General features: G+C 41.4%; 1 protein-coding gene across 2 annotated transcripts; it reads left to right on the forward strand.

The window, feature by feature from the left end:
• The first annotated feature begins 900 nt into the window (after positions 1–900).
• On the forward strand, positions 901–17,366 carry rassf8b (Ras association domain family member 8b). 2 transcript variants are annotated; one of them, XM_063905079.1, is made up of 10 exons: positions 901–1,173; positions 4,968–5,033; positions 8,853–9,023; positions 11,064–11,414; positions 11,506–11,711; positions 11,887–12,090; positions 12,191–12,265; positions 12,703–12,825; positions 13,497–13,623; positions 14,142–17,366. In XM_063905079.1, the coding sequence occupies exons 3-10, from the start codon at positions 8,912–8,914 to the stop codon at positions 14,252–14,254; spliced, it is 1,311 nt and encodes a 436-aa protein (XP_063761149.1). In that variant the 5' UTR covers positions 901–1,173; positions 4,968–5,033; positions 8,853–8,911; the 3' UTR covers positions 14,255–17,366. The 2 variants fall into 2 exon arrangements, with proteins under 2 accessions (XP_063761149.1, XP_063761148.1); XM_063905078.1 differs by lacking the exon at positions 4,968–5,033.
• The last annotated feature ends 3,105 nt before the right edge of the window (positions 17,367–20,471 follow it).

Raw genomic sequence — 20,471 nt, forward strand, 5'->3', positions numbered from 1 at the left:
GGTTCATTTGTTCTGTTTTCAATTCAGCAGGTGAACCGATATGTTCATAAAATAGTGTGTGTGAGCCTAACTGTAATATTAAACTAAAACGGAGCATTTTCTGATTTAACTGCTGCTTCTTTACAGTGCTCATGTGTTTCATTGTTGGTGTATAGGCTAATTATGCTGTATGAAAGGCAGATTTGACTATGAATAACATCTTTTTTGATCCTACATACCTCAATACACAATACATGAAATAACATTTCAAAAATACATCTGTTTTTGTTGTTGTCTTCACCCCAAAGGTATATTGAATTGACTTTTATGCTTTTTTTCTTATTCAAAAACATAATGAGCATCCCACCTCTTGTATGCAAACAAAGTTGACCCCAGGAGTAGACATATAAAGTAATATAAATAAATAAACTGAATAATATATAAATATAGTTTTCATTAATGACACAAATTATTCTGATTGCCTATTTATTAATAATGTTTCTAAAAGTGTTACTTTATTGTTTTAATTCTTGGTAAAATTGTTCATAAATATATGAAATTTACCCCAAAATAAATTGACATAAAAAGCAATAAAAATGACAGTAAAAATAAAATACTGTTTCATATTTCAGATGAACCATTTGTTAAAAACAAAATTAGGTCTTTTTTATTCATAATCGTTTAATTGTTTTAAATATTGGTAAAATTGTTCAAAATGATCTTACTTTTTATGAATCGGAAATTTCCCCCTAAATAAGATGAACTTCACAAAAATGTCATCACCATAAAAAATACTTCTGTGTCTGACTCAGCTGACTGGATCCCTGCGTGGTTTGCGTGGCCGGTGCGTTGCAGCTTTAACGGGTCCATCATGCCTTGCGGTGTCCCACTTCAGTTCCGATGCAATTTACAACAGGCTGTGTGACGGCGGAGCAGCAGCTAACAGGCAGATGCTCGGAGCTCCATGACGGATCTCCAATAGCACCCGGACCGGACGCATGTTTTTGTCCCAGACTTGTCATAGAGGCTCGGTTGTGTTTGCACCGTTAACCCAGCGCGGAACACGCACCGGATCTCCCGCATGTGACCCGCATAACATGCATTGGATTTTTTTATCCCTGGGAGAAACACTGAGGCTGCAGCAGCACAACAGCAGAGTTACCCATGCCCTGACACACACTGATCTGCAAACAGGTATGTTGTTGTGGTTTTTACGCACCGGGTTAAATGTGAATGCGTCAGGAAAAGCCTGCATTCAAAATCTGCTGCCAAAAATCAGAATCAAGGCTTTAATTTTTGCCAGTTGTGACACATAGAAAGGCAATTACTTTGGTGTATGGTGGTGCAAACAGAAGGAAATAAGTTGTACACCAGAGAAGGTCAAAAATATAACGATTATAAAAAGAACATTTGATTTATTTACACCAAATGTAAATTAAAAAGCTAGAAAACTTAGAGCAATGACTAGACAATGTATGGCAAACATAGACAAAAGGTTCTAGGCTCTTAATTTCATAGTGAATACCCACATATCTGGAGAGCTAACACAGATGTATTCATGTTTTCCTCCTTTCCCCCTGATGTTATAACTTAAATACCTCCTTAAATTAAGTGGTTTTGGTCTGATACATGAGCGAGATTTTATTTCTGCTTTTTTAAAACTGTAGTATGTGCTCATGTGTTTAAAATATGCTTATATATATAATTTCATAGTGAATAATACCCATATATCTTGAGAGCTAACACACATTGGTCATAACTTTCTCAACAGGGTCAGATTTATTAATGTCTTATCCTCCTATATTATCATTTATAAAATCCTAAATCGATCTTTAGATTAAGTGCTTTTGGTCTTTGACTATCTGATCCACAAACTAGATTTTAATTCTGCTGTTTTAAACTGTAGTATGTGCTCATGTGTTTAAAATCTGCTGCCAATAACATAGCATTGTAGGCTGTTGTGTATTTCATTTCATAGTGAATACCCATATATCTGGTTTTCCTCCTTATCCTCCCAATTTTATAACTTATAACTCAGGAATACATCCTTAAATGGAGTCCTTTTGGTGTTCCACATATCTGATCCATGAGCCAGCAGGAAGTGAGTGAGTGGTCAGTGTGTGTGTGTGTGTGTGTGTCTGCTGAGCCCTGCAGTGATGAATCTCTTAATAGAGTTGGGCAATAAGCGCTCACTCAGCAGTGGCTTTTAATCAGAGTTCCTTTAACCGAGTCACACAGCGACGGAAAGAAAGAGCAGGAAGTCCTTGAAGCACACGTGACTGAAACAAGGACAAAACTCATTCACAGGCGTTGTGTTTGTAGTAGTAAAACTCTGCTGCACAACCACAAAACCGTATATTCCCTTGTGTGCGTGACAGTAGAAAACACAAGGTAGTTTAGGTTGCTTTCAATATCTCGCCCCTTCCCAATACCTCACGTTAGTATCCGTTTGGTTCGTCTCTAGTAGACGTGTAAAGGTTGTTCCTTGTTCAATAAAATGATGTGCTTTGAAATATATTGGCTTTTAACTAATAGCAACTACAGCAGCTCATTTCCATTTGTTGCCTTGATCTTTTAAAACGTCAAAAAGTACAAAAAAAAAAGCTTCTTAAAAGCCCCAAATCCCATCTTCGAATATCTGGTGTAGCCATCCAAAGAATTTCTAAACCTTAATATATATTTGGCTGCAAATCCTCGAAAAATGAACTGATTGATTAATTGATCTTCAAAACTGGTTCATTTCCTTTTATCTTCTAATCTGTAAAAGTATTTATTAGGAAAACTGGAACAATGACATTTCATCAACTTCAAAAAACTAAACTTTTCTGCTGAATTTTGAGTGCAGTTTCTTCTCTAAGCATCCAATCATGTGTGTCCCTTTTTAACCGAAAGCTGACCATCAAAGCTCACTGGCTCCTGTCTCTCATTTCTCCCTCTCAGTCATATTCATAATCCCAACGGTTGATCCCGTATCATCTAAACTAGTAAACATGTTATTCCATGTCGTCCAAATTAGCCTCCACATCAGCTCCCAAACTTTAATTAAACTCTACAGTGTAAATAATCCAGTCTGGACCCCACCCCCCCCCCACACCCCTTCCCTCCACCTCTCTGTTAGCTAAGCTCCGAGTCTTACAGGGTTAAAGGCTTATTGTCTGCAGCAGGCTGATTAGTTTTTATTTTTGAGACTTCAATTAGGCAATTTGTCACCCAACTTCAATATGGTGGTCGTTCCAGGCACTGACATATATCAAAAAAGATGCTAAATCACAGTTGTTTTCAGCCATTCAACAACTTATTTAGACCCGTGATAATGGACTTTGTGATTAAATACATTGCATTTAAGATGTTTCAGTCATGTGGATTAATAAACCCCGCCAAAAAGCATGTGCTGCCTCCCCTGTTTGTTCACAGGAGAGCCTTATCTTGCAGGGTAGATGGTTGACAGGTTCCTGAATGAAAAGCTGTTCTGTGTGATTCCTCTCTGGATCTTCTCACTCCGCTTATTCCATGTTTTTGTTTAACCTGCATCCACATCCCTCCGCTCAGCTGACCCGGTTGATGTAGAAGTAATCTCTAAAAGGCGCCTCCATGAGCGCTCTGTTTGACATGACGAGATTAAAGACAACAAAAAGGACGTTGTAGTTTTAGAAAAAGAAACACACAGGTGAGAATAAGAACCCAGGACATAGTAGTGCAACGTTAAAAATACTGGGATTTATATTTATGTCACCTTTGATTTATGTAAACATTATCAGCTTTCATGCCAGACTATGACTAAGAAAGGAAGGGAGAAGATACAGGATGAGATATAGTGCTGTACGATAGGGGGCTGTGTGCCAAGTGAAAATCACAAACTTATGAGTGTATTACTGAAAGACCTCTGAGCCTCCCCCCCCCACTATAGTCCATCAAGAAAAATGACATTTTGTCCGAGGACACGGGTTCAAATCCTAATTTAATTAACTTTTAAAATTCCAAATACCTGCAGTGCTGACATGAGCATATCCTGTGGCTTGGCTGGCTTTCAATATCTTAACCCCTGGAGGAGAATAAATGAATGTCCATCCACATTCCTCTCAGGACATATAGATTTATCCAATAATTTGGTTAATCTTGCTTTAGTTTTAGTGCTTATTAGCTAATGGCAACACGCTAAGCTAAAGTGGTCTACATAAGGTAACACTTTCAATGACGACCATGTCTATATTGCAAAATAAACATACTTATTATGCTATAAAATTAGGTCAACTATCATAATACTTTTGAGTTGCTTGTCACTTACTGACATGAGGAATTTGATGTCACTTTTTGCCTTTACTTAAACAAAAAAGGACACCTCATTGTGACTTTTAACCACCATGTAATGTATTAATTCTGCCTATAAGCGTTAGCGCACATTGTAGCTACATAGCACATTTAGCATGCTGACATTAGCATTTAGCTCACAGCCTCACAGAGCTGCTAACATGGCTTTCAACTCCTCTTCATAAATGTACTTTTACTGACACTTCCAAGAGTTTAAACACACCTTTTAATATAATACTGATTCATAACCAGCATTTAGCCTAATGTATTCATGTTGTCTATAAGTGTTAAATAGCAAATAGCTACCTGTTGGTTGTCAGTACAGTTAGCATGCTGTCAATAGCATTTATCTCACAGCCTCACAGAGCTGCTAGCAGACATGCAGTGTATGTAGTAAAATACTGACTTATAACCACCATGTAATATGTTAATTCTGCCTAAGTGTTAGAGCACATAGCTTTACATTTCAGAAGCTCAAAGCCTCACAGAGATGCCAGCAGTTAAAAGTAGGTGGTTAATGTCCACCAGCAAACCACAACCAGTTACACCCCCACTTTACTCCGGAGTTTGGGTAACCCCGGTGCACACCTCCACGTATTTTCAAAGGAAACAAAGAGGAAGTGGCAGAAAAGCACGGGCTGCTTCTTAATTGTTGCTGATTGTTTGGTCTACTTTCCCAGACCGTGCCCTCCAATCAATCCAGTCATCTGTGTGAGGCCGGACAAAGCCTGAGCCCTGTCGCCATGGTGAGGGATTGTTTGCATCCAGTCATGCTGCTATAGCCATGTGGGCACACACACACACACACACACACACACACACACACACACACACACACACACACACACACACACACACACACACACACACACACACACACACACACACACACACACACACACACACACACTGCAGCATGCTCTTTTGTCTGTGCACCACTTGTTTCAGGGTACCCCCTCCCGCTGCCTCACCCTCCTTGTCTCTTTAAAAATTGGCCCCTGATTGCATCACGGCTTGTTGTTGAACTGCTCGCGACTCCTGCTGTTTTCACGTCTCCTTCTTAAATCACATTTTCAGATGTGTGAGGGAACTATGTAGAAAGAAGGTTTGACTCAGAAATGTGCTGTGTATTTATCCTATAGAAGCTATGCTACTTTTACATAATATACGTGTGTTTAAAGGGTGAGAAAAAGTAGTTCAAAAATACAGAATCAGCACAAAAAGGTTTACTTAAAACCAATGAATCAATAGTGTCTGATAGCTGAAATACAGCTGGGAAAAAAAAGCACAATATAATTTCTGTTGGTGGGCTGCTTGGAGAAATTAAGCAGGGTCATGGGGTTCAAACTGAATCAATGAGAAGTTAAAGGTTAATCAGGTGACTGAGTTAGTGTGCACTGAAAGGCAAGGCAGGAAATGAACTCCCTTAAACCCAGACTGGTAGTTAGTTTGACATTAAGAGCTTTTCTTTTCCATTTTCCCATCTTAATATGCTGATCTCAGGATATTAAAGGGGCTTTTTAGTGGGATTTGTGTACTGGTATTGGAGGAAATGCGTGTAAGAAACACTGACACCCAGCTCTGCCTTCTTGTGGCATCCTGAGAATGAAACTTCAGGGGAGGCCGACTGAAGTCACCTCTAAGTTTAGCGCCACGTAAAAGAAACCAGACAACATCAACCATGTCGGAAACCACGTGGTTGATGCAAAAGAGGGTCCAAAACCACCTCAAAAAAATAAACAACCTCACAATGATTTGCAGGGTTTCCCAAAAAGTCTGAAAGCCAATAATCTCCAAAATATGTTGTTTCTATTAATGTTACTTTTGTGATTGAGCTGGGAATGAAAGAGGTCTAGCTGAAGGACTGTGCCTCTGATGCTGCGGAAAGCCTGTTGAAAGTAAGGGATTTAAAGCCTTCTGCACCTTTGCACGAAAACCCTCAAATTAGGATTGAAAAAGATTTAGAGTCACATGAGAAGTCTGGGAAAAATGGATGTGGAATTGGTCTTAAAAAAAATCCTAAATGTAACTTTTTGAAACCTGCAGAAAAACCGGATTGTAATAAGGCCAAACAGAAGCTTTTTAAAGACTGTCAGACAGGGCTGTAAGAGGGTCAGCTTTAGTGTCCAGGATTCCCTATAAATAGACGACTAGGTGCAGGATTCAGTGTGCGGCTGGAATGTGAAGCTTGCGTGTTTATTAAACTGTGACTAATAGAAAAGGAAATTCCAACAGCAGCGGCACCTTAACCACAGGATCTGAGGTTACTCACTGTGGAGCTCGGTCGGACACTAAATATGGAAGGGGTGCATTTACAAGGGAAGCTGAACTGAAATAGAACCAAACGTGTTGCAGGAAGCTAATTTGTGTGCATGTAGCATGATTTATGTATTCGCACTTGCAGCTTGGGTTTCAAAGTGATTGTTATTTAGATCATGACCAAAATGGCATGATGAAAACTCCCAACAATAGCGGCATCCTCTGTCCTGACTGAAGCATAGCGGTGTCTCCTAGTGTTGGAAGTTATTAGCAAGGGTAAAGGAAATCGAAGCTTGTTTCCACAAGGAAACACACTGCAGAGGTGAAGCTGTTGTGCAGAGAATTCAATTAGTTTGACATTGACTTTCCCTGAACTCACACACCGGGGTCACAGCTTATATCCTGTGTACAGCATTTCAAGGATTAAAGGGATGGTTTGGAGAAGGGTTGTATGAGGTACTTATCCAGAGTCAGTACCTGCTGTAGTTTGGAGAAAGAGACATGAGGGATGTAGGGATGGCATGGGATCTGGGCTCTAAGCACAGGGCCTGGTAATAGTGTCAGGGCTCAGGAATAACTGCATCCCGGGGAAGATAAAAATGTGTTTGGGATTATTTCCTTGTTATTTCGTCAAAACCGTATCTGGGTTGTATTTAGCACGAGAGCTAACTGACATTAGCCGTTAGCGTCCAGTTACAGTGGTTTCATTGAGTTGCATTAACGCTCTTTCCAGTGAAAGTGAATATCGGCCGAGGTTAAATTGAATCCTCATTAATATGTGTACAAAGTGGTCTTCTATACTGTTGTTTTTGGCGACAAACTATGATATTTTTGGAGGAATATAGCACAGATTAACATGTTAAAGTCTCCTTCCTCTTGTTGTTGACTCTTCTTGACTGAAGACAAAATTAATCTTATTTTGCTCTCTGTTTCGATGCTGTATGATGATTGTATCACAGAGGTGCGAATTTACTTCAGTAAGACTTCACACATACATGTGCACATAGCAATTTTGTGTGTGAGTGTGTGTATGTAAGTGTGAGAGATAGAGGGAGGCAGCAGATTTACAAGCTTGTGTCAACGCTGGCTCTCTCCTTCTGGTGTGATATCAATACCAAACGTCATTGAATAAACATTGTGTGACTCATCTGTTAGGATACTGAGTGTTGTGAATCACGAAGATGACCACGATTTGGCTCAGAAATCCTTTTTAAGTCCTTTTTTTTGGTTGTTGCTGTAAACAGTGTTTTCAAAAGAGAAAAGTAGTTGATCTTTCATTAGACATTCTGCCTGACTCAGCAAAATGAACATTATTTCCTGTCTTTATCATCCCAAAAGTGTTCGCTTTGTCTCTCCATCCGCCCCTTTACTGTTTCACCTTCATTCCCCTTTTTTTCTTTAATTTCTCCCTCCTTCAGCTGAGCTGCATTATGGGTAAAGTCTTGTTTACTGGGCCATAACAAGCATCTGTGTTCAGAAGCATCCTGCAGTATCTGTCTACAGTTACAAATCATCCAGGCCTTGGCCTCTCCAGATGCCTTCAGTGCAGAGGAGTGTGCGATGTAATGCAGCCTCAGTGGGCGAAGACCTCGAGGGATCGGTAGTTAAATTGCAGGATGGATTTGAGTCCGATTCCAGCTCTGATGAAGATGGAAGGCGCCTAACTTGTTAAGAGAGGCCTCAAGCGATAGGGAAGTCAAGGATCAGAGCCGAGCTGATGGCCCAGTCAGGAAAAAAGGAGGGTTGCTTCTTCCCAGTAGGGTTGCAGCAGTCGGAGCATTAGGCAGCAGCTCCGTCACTGCTCGCTGCATCGGGCTGCTGTCGTGGCCTTGCCAGGTTCCTAATGACTGCCTTGCTGCCGAGGTGCTTATGTCAGCACTTTGGAAATGGCTCTCGCTCTGCGTTCATGCGACCACTGTGAGCTTTTTTTTGCCGCCGACACCAGCAAATGAAAAATATATTGCACGAGGCCTGTTACACGGTCACAATCACTGCACCACAAGTGTGTTTTTGCAGCAATTCATCAGCAGGATTACAGGAAAGCCACCACAGAAGTGTTGTGAGTTGTAGGGAGTAGGTGGTTTGCAGGAAGCTGGTGTGACAAAGCACAACCATGTGGCACCTGGGTGATGTTTCTATAAAGGTTTTAGTACATTTCAACCACGTTGTGAAAGTGTGGTGGCAAGTGGTTGAAACGTTATTGTTGGAGAAGACATTTTCTTTGCCTAAGTTTGTAGCAAGCGTAAACGAAAGGAACAGAGTTTTGTTTTTAGTTATTTTACTAAATCTTTTTTGGTGTTTTTAAGGATGGACCGTTCACCATGTGTAGCACCCCCTTGTGGTGTGGAGGAATGAGGGCGTCTGGATGAAGGCCATGGAGCTGAAAGTGTGGGTGGACGGAGTTCAGCGCATCGTGTGCGGCGTCACAGAGTTCACCACATGCCAGGAAGTGGTCATCGCTTTGGCACAAGCCATAGGTAAGGTCATAGCTTCTTACTCCGATCCCAGAAACATGAAAAGTGTGCTTATCCCTAGAGATCACATGAGGTGGTAGATGCTCAGGAAAGTAACTAAAATTGCTTCACAAACAAAACACATGGACAATTTACAAATAACAACAACAGTATCACCCCCTTTCCCAGGTAATAACCAGAGTAACATATAGCTTTGTGATTAAAAAGAACCCTTAATACCAACGCAAATGAATAAATACATCAGTAAAAACATACATAAATAAATACAGAAAATAAATAAATAGCCTGTGCAAAAATAAAACATGAAAAATAATTAATACATTTATAATAAAATAACAATAAATTAAATTAAAATAGGAATAAAATACAAATAAGTTAAAAGCCTAATTAAAAAGGTGGGTCTTGAGTTTGATTTTAAAGGTATGAATGCTCTCTGCTGCTCTCCCGTCTTCTGGGAGGCTCTTACTGAACATCATTCAGTAGATGTAAAAAACTATTGGTTATACGCTTGAGGATTTAAGCACACTAAAAGCAACTGAAAGTCCACCAAAAGAAGAGTATATTTAACACTGTGAGATTAAAGCTTCTCCTGAGCGCAGAAGTGTTAATGGTGCGAGATATTTAGTCCCAAATCATTCCCAATGGGAATTTTCTGCTCTGCGGGTTGTGTCCAATATGGGCCAGGCGGGTTGTCAGAGGTACTGGAGATGATAAATTGCAGTAAAATGAAAAGTGACTAGAGGGCACGAAGAGATTTTCATCACAAATGGGGTTTCTCAAAACTAGATGAGTCATGCTGCAGACTTTGGTTTAAGTGCAGAGATATAAGTTGACACCTTCTCTGATACTCATTGAATTGATTGTACTACTTTGAATAAGGACCATAACAATATGATTTCACTAAATGGAAAGATGTGTACTGTTTTAAAAATGGTTTCTACTGGGATTTCTCACTGTCCCCTGTTGGTAGATTTTTCTCAGGGTTAAACATGTGTGTGTTTCACGGTGACGGTGGTGCAGGAGTTATTGCGTTGGCCGTCCTTTGTGTTCTCTGTGCCTTTTGTCCAGGCGGGGGCACTTTGATGTGAATGGCTGCAGTGATGAATGTGCCTCTATTTACAAGGACCCTCACTTTGTAGGACGAGGGTAAGGGTACGCTGGCCTGTGTTTTCTTCTTATCTATGTGTACAGGCAAGAATGCAGGCGTACACACCCACCCACTGTGACCATTAAACTGAGCATTTCCCAACACAATCACTGTTTGTTGAGTTGGTTTCTCCCACTGTAAAGTTCTTTCACGTAACGTGCCGGTAACGTGCTGTGAACCGGTCAATGCTGCACAAGCGTGGGAGAAATGTGAAAGACTTCAATGAATCTGTCCTGTTTTTCCTCTTAGATACAACAACACCTTATTTTTTAAGACTTGCTTATTGTTCAGGCATTTTCACCAAAGCGGAATACATAAATCTGGGTGTCGTCTGCATAACAAAGAAAGTAAATCATGTTGTTTGTGGCCCAAAAGGGGCCCGAGAACAGAGCCCTGAGGAACACCTGAAGAGAGAGCAATCTATAACAGAGTGTTTTTGATCAAGTGTGAGATGAATCAGTTCTCCATTGCAACCCATTTTCTAAGAAAATAAGACCGACTTAAACCATGTACAGTGACAGTAAACACTGCAATCTTAAAAACTAATATAGATCCATGCAAACAATAACATAAACGACCCCCATAAATCCTTAAACTAAATAAACCAAAACAGATTATGGCTCAGGATTTCATAAAATCATCTTCCTCCATAAAACTTAATCATCGATATTTTCCTTTTGTTTAAATTACCAATTAAGAGTAGACCCCTTCAAAATAAGAGCACTTAAAAAGCAAGAAACGCAGAAAATGTCTCGTGATTTTTGGGGTTTTGTGTTGAAACCCATTACTCATAGTAAGAAGCTTATTAAAAATATGGTATTTTTGGGGCAATGACGTTTAAGGAAATGTCTGTTTTAAGCACCTCATCATGCATTAATCTTTGAATGTTGTCCCAGGACGCACCGGCAGGTACACTTTAATTGAGAAATGGCGTGACACAGAACGCCACCTGGCCCCGCACGAGAACCCTGTGGTGTCGCTCAACAAATGGGGTCAGTATGCCAGCGACGTGCAGCTCATCCTGCAGCGGACCGGCCCGTCCGTCAGCGAGAGGCCGAACTCTGACGGACAAACCCGGGTCCCAGAGAGAGGTTTCTACCGTCAGAGTCTGCCACCTCTGGCCAAGCTCCGGCCCTCAGGGACCGACCGCTCGCTCAAACGAAGGGAACCCAAACGCAAATCCCTGACCTTCACCGGAGGGGCCAGAGGTCTGCGGGACATGCTGTGGAAAAGCAGAGACACTGAAGGTAAGGAGTTTGAGTTTGTCCTGTACTGTTGTCAGTGATAGTATTATAGTGCTACTGTATTCACATAAAGCTTTATCATTTTTATATTCAGCCAAACAGCCGCAGCCCCGAGGTGTAAGTCTGAACCTGTGCAGGGTTGGAGGTGTTGGATCTCCATCTGTACCGGGGAGTCCAGCCCGAGAGCTGAGGCGGCTGGTGCAGCTGCAGAGAGACAAGCTGCAGGCTCTGGAGGGCCGACTGCTGGGATGTGAGGCCGACCTGAGAGACTGGGAGGAGGTCGCTGGAGAAGCTGATGATGTGAGTGAAAGTACAGCTGCCGGTGCTGTCACTTACCGGAAACCATGATGTATGCAGAACCATAACACTTGCATTGTAAACCCTCACAAATGTATTACGTTTTATGCTGCATGAACACAACATATTAGGTCATTTCTGGCCTGTCATACAAGTTAAATCATTTTTCCCTCTCCAGGGAGGCAGCCTGGAGGAGGAGCTGCAGATCCTGGAGCAGCAGGTGAGGAGGAACGACGCAGAGATGGAAGAGGAGGAGTTCTGGCTGAACGAGCTGCAGATCGAGCAGGAGAGCGAGCGGCAGCTCCGGCAGCAGCTGAGCGAGCTGCAGGGCCGAGTGCGGGACTGTGAGGCCAAACTCTCAGAATACCTGGCACACATACAGGTGAGCCGGGCATCACTTATTCACCTGGAGGCTGTTTGAATGGGAAAGTAGTTGTAGATGATTTCCATGCAAAGTTCACATTGTATTCTTTACCTGTCAGGGCATGGAGGGAGGCATGGAGCAGGAGCGTCTGCAACAGGAGTCCGAGCTCCACCAGAGGGTCAACGAGGAGGAGGTACAGTCCAGTGTGCACCTACCGAAAAGTCCCATAATACCAAAAAAGCTCTGAAATTACAGAATTAATTTACAATTCTAAAATACAATAACATAGAAATATTTAAAAAGCACAGTAAAAGTGTAGAGTCATTGAACTGATTTGTCACGTTACCCCAGATATTTGGGGTAATGCTCTGCTATCCATAAATATAATATATAGCTTTCATATATTTACTGCAAAGCTCAGTCACAAAGGTATTCTAATGAGGAGCAGGAAGAGAGCACACCTCACCCGGATGTTAAAGTCACTGCATTGATCTGATCTGATCTGCTGTCACACAACACACGGACAGGGAGAAGTTTGTTGAGCTGCTGAGCTCTCCTTCAGCTGTTTCAAAGCCCAATAGAGTCTCAAATCCATCACCTTTTCCTCTTCCCTCTCTCTCTGTATTTCAGGTGCAAGCCCAGCTGGAGAAGGTGCTGGCGGAGCTGGAGGTTCAGAGCCAGCACACATCGCGGCTGGAGAGCAGCTGTCGGGCTCTGGAGCGCTCGCTCGGCCAGTCCAGCCAGAGACTGCAGGTCAGCTCAGATCTGCTGTTTGGTATGATTTATAATTACAAGAGCATCAAAATAATCCGCATTTCAAACGAACTTCAGCAGTTTTGAAAGGACGTCGTATTCTGGATTCCAGAATATTTATGATTGATGATGAAAGTAGTTAATTGGTCAGATGTGACCCAAACACTACAAATGCTAATACAGATTGTGAGGAAGCAGTCCTCAGCACACAGGTGGAAGTGTAGAAACTCAAGCTCATTAGGTGGTGTGCAGTGAAGCGAGCTTTAATCTCCGGCCTGCAGGGGATGTGCAGTGGATCCTGGGCTGTACAGTGAGGAGCTGCTCAGTGTTTACAGGCCAGCAGGTCCAGCAGGGTGTGGGAAGCATGAGGTAATGAGAGGGAAAAGGGAGGAAGGCTGTTACAGCATTCTTCCCCTGATTAGAGAGGGGCCTGAATAAGTATACAATCCCTCGCCTGCAGTTGCGTAACCATCTGAAGGCTGAGTCTCTGTAGCTGTTTAACTGGGTTAGGAGCAGCAGAGGTGGAGGAAGTACTCAGAGTGAGGTTAAAGTAGAAGTACCAGAGTGTTACGTACTGTGTTAGGATCAAAATATACTTAAGTTACCAAAAGTAAGTAAAGTACAAGTACCACAAAAGTGTGTCTCATCCTGGGAATGTGTTCCTCCTGCAGGAGAAGGAGGAGGAGCTGGAGCAGCTGACTAAAGAGCTCCGACAGGTCAACCTGCAGCAGTTCATCCAGCAGACCGGGACCAAGGTCACCGTGCTGCCTGCCCAGCCTGCAGGAGACAACAGCAACGGTACACACACACACACACGCACGCACGCACGCACGCACGCACGCACGCACGCACACACACACACACACACACACACACACACACACACACACACACACACACACACACACACACACACACACACACACACACACACACACACACACACACACACACACACACACACACACACACACACACACACACACACACACACACACACACGCACACACACGCACACACACAGTTCTATCATAACTAACAACATTTGGATGCTTTGTTTACATCATTGTCTTCACATGTTTGGACACAGTGTCCCCTTGTGGTAATATTTATAGTGACACGTTAGATTGAGACTTGCTGAGTTACTAGTAGCCCCAACATGCTGCAAATATCCATATTCACAATATTTTAAGGGAAAATTCTCGCAGAAGAGCTTAATAAAAATGACCATCGTCAGAAACTTCAGATTAGATAGTGCCAGGTTAAGTCAAAGTGTCTGTGTGTGTGTGTGTGTGTGTGTGTCTGTGTTTCTGCAGAAGTGGACTCTGGTTCTCTGAAGAGACTCGGCTCTTCTCGGCTCTTACCCAGCGACCTGCGAGCCCTGAGCACCGGGACGTCCGGACTCAACCCTGAAGGCATCTACGTTTGAAACACGAGACACGGTTTAATCAGAAAGTGCTGAAACGTATTGGAGCCACCAGCGTGGAGAACGTTGGAAAAACATGAAATAGAGGATGAGTGAGGTATCACAAACAACAGTTTTCCATCTGCTCCGCATCTTTCCTCCTCTTCCATCTGAATAGTGCCACGCTGAGGCCGTTGTCCATTTGCAAACTAGCATTGACTCTGTCCAAGGTAACGCCAGCCAGCAGAATCCTGTGTTTCCTGAGGATATATATATTTGTTTTATGTCATGAACTCCAGGACGTTTGGACACATGAATCATGCACGAGCATGCACCATATCTGATTGCCTTACTGGTGTTTTAAAACCAGACGTCACTGAAACAGAGCTCAAGGTATCTCTCAAACTATGTGCCGGTGGAACATTTCAGATACCTCGTAACTGATGTCAGTAGCACTCAACAGTGGCTCAGTGCTTTTCCCTTCATATAGGTTTGATTATTGGGTTTAACCAGGAATACATTTGCTTGGTATTTCATGTGTTTGATGGCCTACACAGTAAAGGACAAAGGAGACAATAGATGGAGAACTTTTGGACACTGTTGGTGAAATTATTTGTCACATTTGCAGCAGAGCCATCAGTCTCCTCTGTGTTTCACTCAAAGGAAGTGATGAGGAATGACGGAGGCCTTTGAGCCTGCAGACTTTATCCAGCTTTGCAAACTGTGGCTTCAGTCTGACCACCAGGTGGCGACAAATCATATGTTATGCAGCTGATGAAAGTAAACTAGGAGAAGTTGCTGCTGTGATGTTATCAGTCTTTATTGCTTTGAGTCAAATATGACTGTGCATTTTGGTTTGATTAACAAAGCATCAGCATCTCCCGCATAATTACACCCATTTGTTTTCCCCATCTGATTTTCTACTGAACAAAAGATGTCTTATATGAACCAAAGCTAGTGTGGAGAATAGTTAGATGAATGTACTTTTTTCTATGAATGCAACGTGGAGCTTAACTAACTTCCAACAGTAGATGTGTTTTCAGTTGTTATGGTTTTTGTTCTGCCTCGTTCGAACTTGACTCAGTAAAAGATGATAGTAAAACTCAAGACAAATTCTTCAAGCTGTTCAATAACAATTCCACAAAGTACCGGGTGTTACTGCATGTACCCGTTTCTATTTGATCCTTTTCTCAACAGAAGAGAAAAGGGAGATTTTCTTGCTGGCTTTCTGGGATAAACTGACTCAAACTATGGGATTATATGAGCTTTATTCACAGTCAATACGCTTCAGATCTGGAAATCATTTCAAAGTCTGTGGTTAGAAAATAACTCTTTGTTAAAAGGAATGGCAAGAAGGTAATATAATGTTTGAACAGGACTTAAAATGGTACTTCAATGTGTGTGTGCATGTGCTAATTCAGTGTCACGCACAGTGTGGGAATTTGGAGTTTCACACAGTTTTCTGATTTGAATCTGAACTCAAATGCTTCCAAAATTAGCTCTTTTTGTTGAGTTTTTAGGACCTTATCTTTTTGGTGTGTTGTTCACATACATTGCTCATACTCAAACTCATTCACTATGACGTACAATAACAAATAAAGCCACCTTATTAAGTGTTTGAAACAAGCTTCACCTTCACCAGCTGCACCATACGTACACTATGCATCATTATTTGTAATCCAATGTAAAACATAATATTCTGAAATGGGTCCTTCTGCTTATTGGGACTTTTCCATTGGGACTTTGTATAGTTAATAATATATAGTTTTGCGATTCTTAGATTAAATCAAATCTAAATTCCACCTTTACTGAGAAATTCATCATATTTTTGCAGCACTTACAAATCTTTCCTACCTTTATTTTACTAACTGAAATCTCTAATGCACATTTGTTTATACAACCATAGGCTTGGAAATCATTTCATGTGATCAAGCATTAACACCGTGACTTTTCTCTGCAACATAAAGGTAAACAGATCACAAATTGGCTAAAAACGACTCTCAGAAATCCAGTTTTTGCTCCTCTACCCCCCCTCAGTATGCAGTATTATCATCAACGACCGTAACCCACGAGTAAAAGATCCCCAGCTCTTTTTTTCCACTTTCTTTTAATAACTGCATGCCTTACTGAAAAGAAAAACCTGTAAATAAAGTCTACATATCAGTCTTTGGATTGAAGTCTGAAATATGAAGCGTTGCAAGAGAGGTGACTTTTTAATAACCGTTCGATACACAGCTCTGTGTGCATGCAATAATGTCTGATTGATTTTTTCTGGACTCCCAATTAATTGTTACCCAGGATGCATCACTTCATTTTCTTTATGGTTTGTTGTGTCCCCTTTTTTGCCTGGTTGACATTTACACTGATGGAGCTTTGATAGAGAGTGTGGACGCATATTTTCTTGCCTTTTTATTCAATTCTATGGATGCAAAATGGATCAGTGTTGCATCGAATCACGGCCGTATGTTTACAGCCATCGCTTTCTTTTGTGCCATCAATGCTTTTCAAAATAATAGCGTACACAAAATGACATGATGGGGCCATTACGGAGACAGCCATCAGCAGAAGCGCGGCGGCTCAGGGATACTTCAGGACATAGAATTACCCAGATGGGGATGGGTTAGGAAGTAATTATGGACGAATGCTGTTCATGATGTCTCAAGCCATTTTGACAAGTTTAATCGTGTATCTGCTCTCGTGGGGACTTGAGCAGCTGTTTGCCAAATTTAACGTATAGAAAATGGGCTTAAAGATGCAACAGGACAAATGTAACAGGTTCTGAAAGAGCTGTAGCTTCATTTGAAAGTGTTTTGGGTGGCTCGTGATAAAGTAGGGTTTGCAAAAGCAGGAATCATGAAATGAGTTAGATGGAGGACGCTTGGCTAACGACACTGACTTGCATTAACTCACTAATTATGGTTTGCTTTTTAAAATGATTTTTGTATTGTTTTACTTCCACATTCACCTATGATGTTTTTTTTAGCTTTCAGAATTTAACACATTTTCTTCCTTGTGTCGTCATTTAGCCATATGTGTATGAAAGACGTGAAATCAAATCCAAGAATAATGTAAAATATATAAATAAATAAAATCTATTTAAAAACACGCCAGAAAATGAATAAACTGAAATACAGTGCTGACGACTTTGTTGTTTTTTTGTTGATATTAGCTAGACATGTCTTTTCACCCTCTGTCTGAAACCAGAGCCCAGTCTGCTCTGTTGTGATTGGTCAACCACTTAGAGATGGCCCGCCCCCTTCACGTACAATGTGTTGGGAGTGCTAGCCAATAGAAGCGCGATTGTCCCATGGGGATGTCACCATGTTCCAGACGCATACAAAGGAGTCCAATGGAGGCAGAAACTTGGGATTTTAGCCCCCGCAGACCATTTACATGCACTAAAACCTATATAACAAACTACAGGAAAGGGAAACCCCCCTAAAGGCAGAATAGGGCCTCTTTAATACAATTGAAGCTACATATTTTGTGCACTTACAGTAAAGAACAGCTGCTACATGATAAAAAGGGATATGTTCTGTAGCTGTCTCAACAACAAGAACCAGATAAAAGCCAGGGTGACCTTCTGTAAATCTGCCAAGGATGAAAACAACTTAATATTTAATATGTTTCTGAATTGGTTGCAGCCTCCCTACCTGAACTCCAGAAGTCAAGTCACTGTCAGACTCTCTCACAGTTCTCTGGTCAGCCGGCTTTTTTGTTGGAACAAAGACAGAAGCGCTTCAGATTCATTTGAAACTTTTGATTCTTCACAGAGTTGGGAGAACTTTGATCACACCAGGTGTTTTTTGAAGGAGAAGTAATATGTCTCTCCCTGGTGTATTAGGGCCTCAAAACTTTAAATGGGGCTCAACAGCTGGGTCAGAGGGGCTTGTATTACATCTGTGACCCTCTCACACCAAACGACACTGGAAGATTTGTCGCCTTAAGTGCTTTTAAATGAATCAAACCTGTTTTTTTTTTTTTTAACCATCATTGCCTCCCGTTGTTTAGAAAGTACCATCAATAGTTGGAATAGTTTGCAGGCATCAATTGTAGTGATGTATTATACAGTATATCTCATTAGGGAGTTTACCAGTGGCTCCTAAAAAACAGCTCCCAGCAGCCAAGCCTCCAGCTATTAAACCTTTACAGTAATATTTCGTTTAAAAAGTTATTTTCCCACATCAGTTTAAATGGATGCATTTGAAGGAAACATGATATACGTTTTATTACAATATCAACACTAAGTCACTCTTAAAACACAAATTTGTACCTGCATATTCGTCCTGAAATACCCTATACATGCAGCCTTACACTGTGTTGACAGGTGCAAAGTCATGCCTGGAAAAATCCATTTACCTTCATATCTATTACAGGAGTCTTTCTCTCTCCTGAGCTCTGCTTATTCAATCACGAATCCGTCAAAAAGCCTTGCAATAACATCGCAATGTTATCAGAAGGAAATCAGTACAACACCGTAGTGTAGTGTGATGTTTGAGATCAGAGATTTTTTAATGCGACCTGAAAGTCTTCAACTAGGCACAGTGTGATCGGGGTGAGTAATGTCTGTACACTCATGAAGCGTAATTAGTTAACCTCAATTTGTGAATTACGATGCAAATGCTGCACCTTGGATGGATTAAACAATTGCGTTTATAATGAATTATAGTTGTGCTGGAAGATTGATTAGACTTCCCGTGTGTGTGTGCGCGCGCGCGTGTGTGTGTAGATATTTGCACCCTGGCTGATGCTGTCATTAAATAGCCCCTTGGCCCCTCTCCTGAATTTGTTTATTCTGCACTGGGCATGGGAGGAGGTGGCAAACAGATGGGCATCCATGAATTATGGAAATGATGGGCTTTGATTAACCACCACACACTCTGCTGGATAAAAGTAACTACGGGGTTGCCAAGTTATGTGGTGCATTGGGCTGTGCCGCCAGTCGGGCAGCAGCAGCGCGTGATGGACCTGATGCTTGATTGATGTTGTTTACTGCTCGATCTTTCAAAAGTGTACAACAAAGCTTTCTGTATTTTTCATGTATTTCCTGTTTCGTGTCGTTCCAAGGTGAAAGAGCATTTAAACATTTTGGGGGATAAACTAAATCCCTGGCATCCCATCATCATAGGTGCGTAGAATATGAAGCTACAGCTAGCAACCAGTTCGCTTATAAACTCAAAAAGTAGCTAATGCAACTGCACAAAGTATAAAAACTGCCAACCAGCACTTTATTAATTAAAACAATTAGTAGATTAACGTCACTCGTGTTTCTAATTTCCATTATAAGCGCAGCGAGCCAGCCTGTTAGCTTAGCATAAAGCCTGGGAAACTGCTAGCCTAGCGCTGCAGTGATAAGAAAGCCAAACACAAAACCACATCTTGGTGTTTTTGCTCTTTGGTTAAACGATCGTAATGTGTTTATTAGCTAAAGAGTTGCTGGTAGGACAACTTTATAACGTAGATCTAGCCTAGCATTTTCCTCTCTGCTTTAGCACTCTTTTCGCTAAGCTAGGCTAACAGCTAAGCTAACAGCTTCACACTTAACGGACCAGTGTGTTGGAAATCTTTTGGAAAATAATATTATTTACTATGTTTACATTTACCTGAAACAAATATGTTTTTGTCTTTCTGTCAGCTTACAATCAGCCCTTTTTAAATTAATTGGTTCTCCGCCATGTTGCACTCACCATTATTGTACAGTAGTAAACCTGCAAACCAAACACTGTCTTAATTGGACTTTACTTTACCTATAAGCACTAGTTGATCTGACATGTTTGTAACAAGTTTTCACTACCCTTAACAGATTAACTGTGCTGGTGCATTTGACTTTTTGCTGCAATTACCCTGATGAATGTTGATACATGTCCCCATATGTTCAGTCTTAGAAATATTTATGTGATAAAAAAGGGGTCATTTACTTCTTCGGTTGATTTCCAATTAAGTCAGATTTTCTAAAGTGTTTAATTAAAGCTTATTTGAAAAAAAATGATTTGATTTGTTTTAAACAGGCACCAATTATCGTCAACATTATCTTGGTGTGGCCTTGCAGCTCTCCTGCATGCAAACCCCTTTATATTAGTGTGTCGTACCCAAAGCCGCCCCTCACACACCCACACACACATCTTTCCCCCCCTCACACACCACTGTCCCCATCTCTTCACTTTCATAAATGAAGAGAGACAGCCTTATCCCGGAACCGACACGGAAAAGCAATTAAAAAGGAATTAAGGGTGTGCAGGGA

Source organism: Eleginops maclovinus, chromosome 17, assembly GCF_036324505.1.
Source record: "Eleginops maclovinus isolate JMC-PN-2008 ecotype Puerto Natales chromosome 17, JC_Emac_rtc_rv5, whole genome shotgun sequence".
Taxonomy (NCBI): Eukaryota; Metazoa; Chordata; class Actinopteri; order Perciformes; family Eleginopidae; genus Eleginops; species Eleginops maclovinus.

Bases quoted from the DNA above. Each gene is read 5' to 3' on its own strand.
- rassf8b (XM_063905079.1), top strand. From the start codon at position 8,912: ATGAAGGCCATGGAGCTGAAAGTGTGGGTGGACGGAGTTCAGCGCATC. The intron at 11,415-11,505 runs GTAAGGAGTTTG...TTTTATATTCAG, and splicing joins GAAAAGCAGAGACACTGAAG to CCAAACAGCCGCAGCCCCGA. The intron at 12,091-12,190 runs GTGAGCCGGGCA...TTTACCTGTCAG, and splicing joins AATACCTGGCACACATACAG to GGCATGGAGGGAGGCATGGA.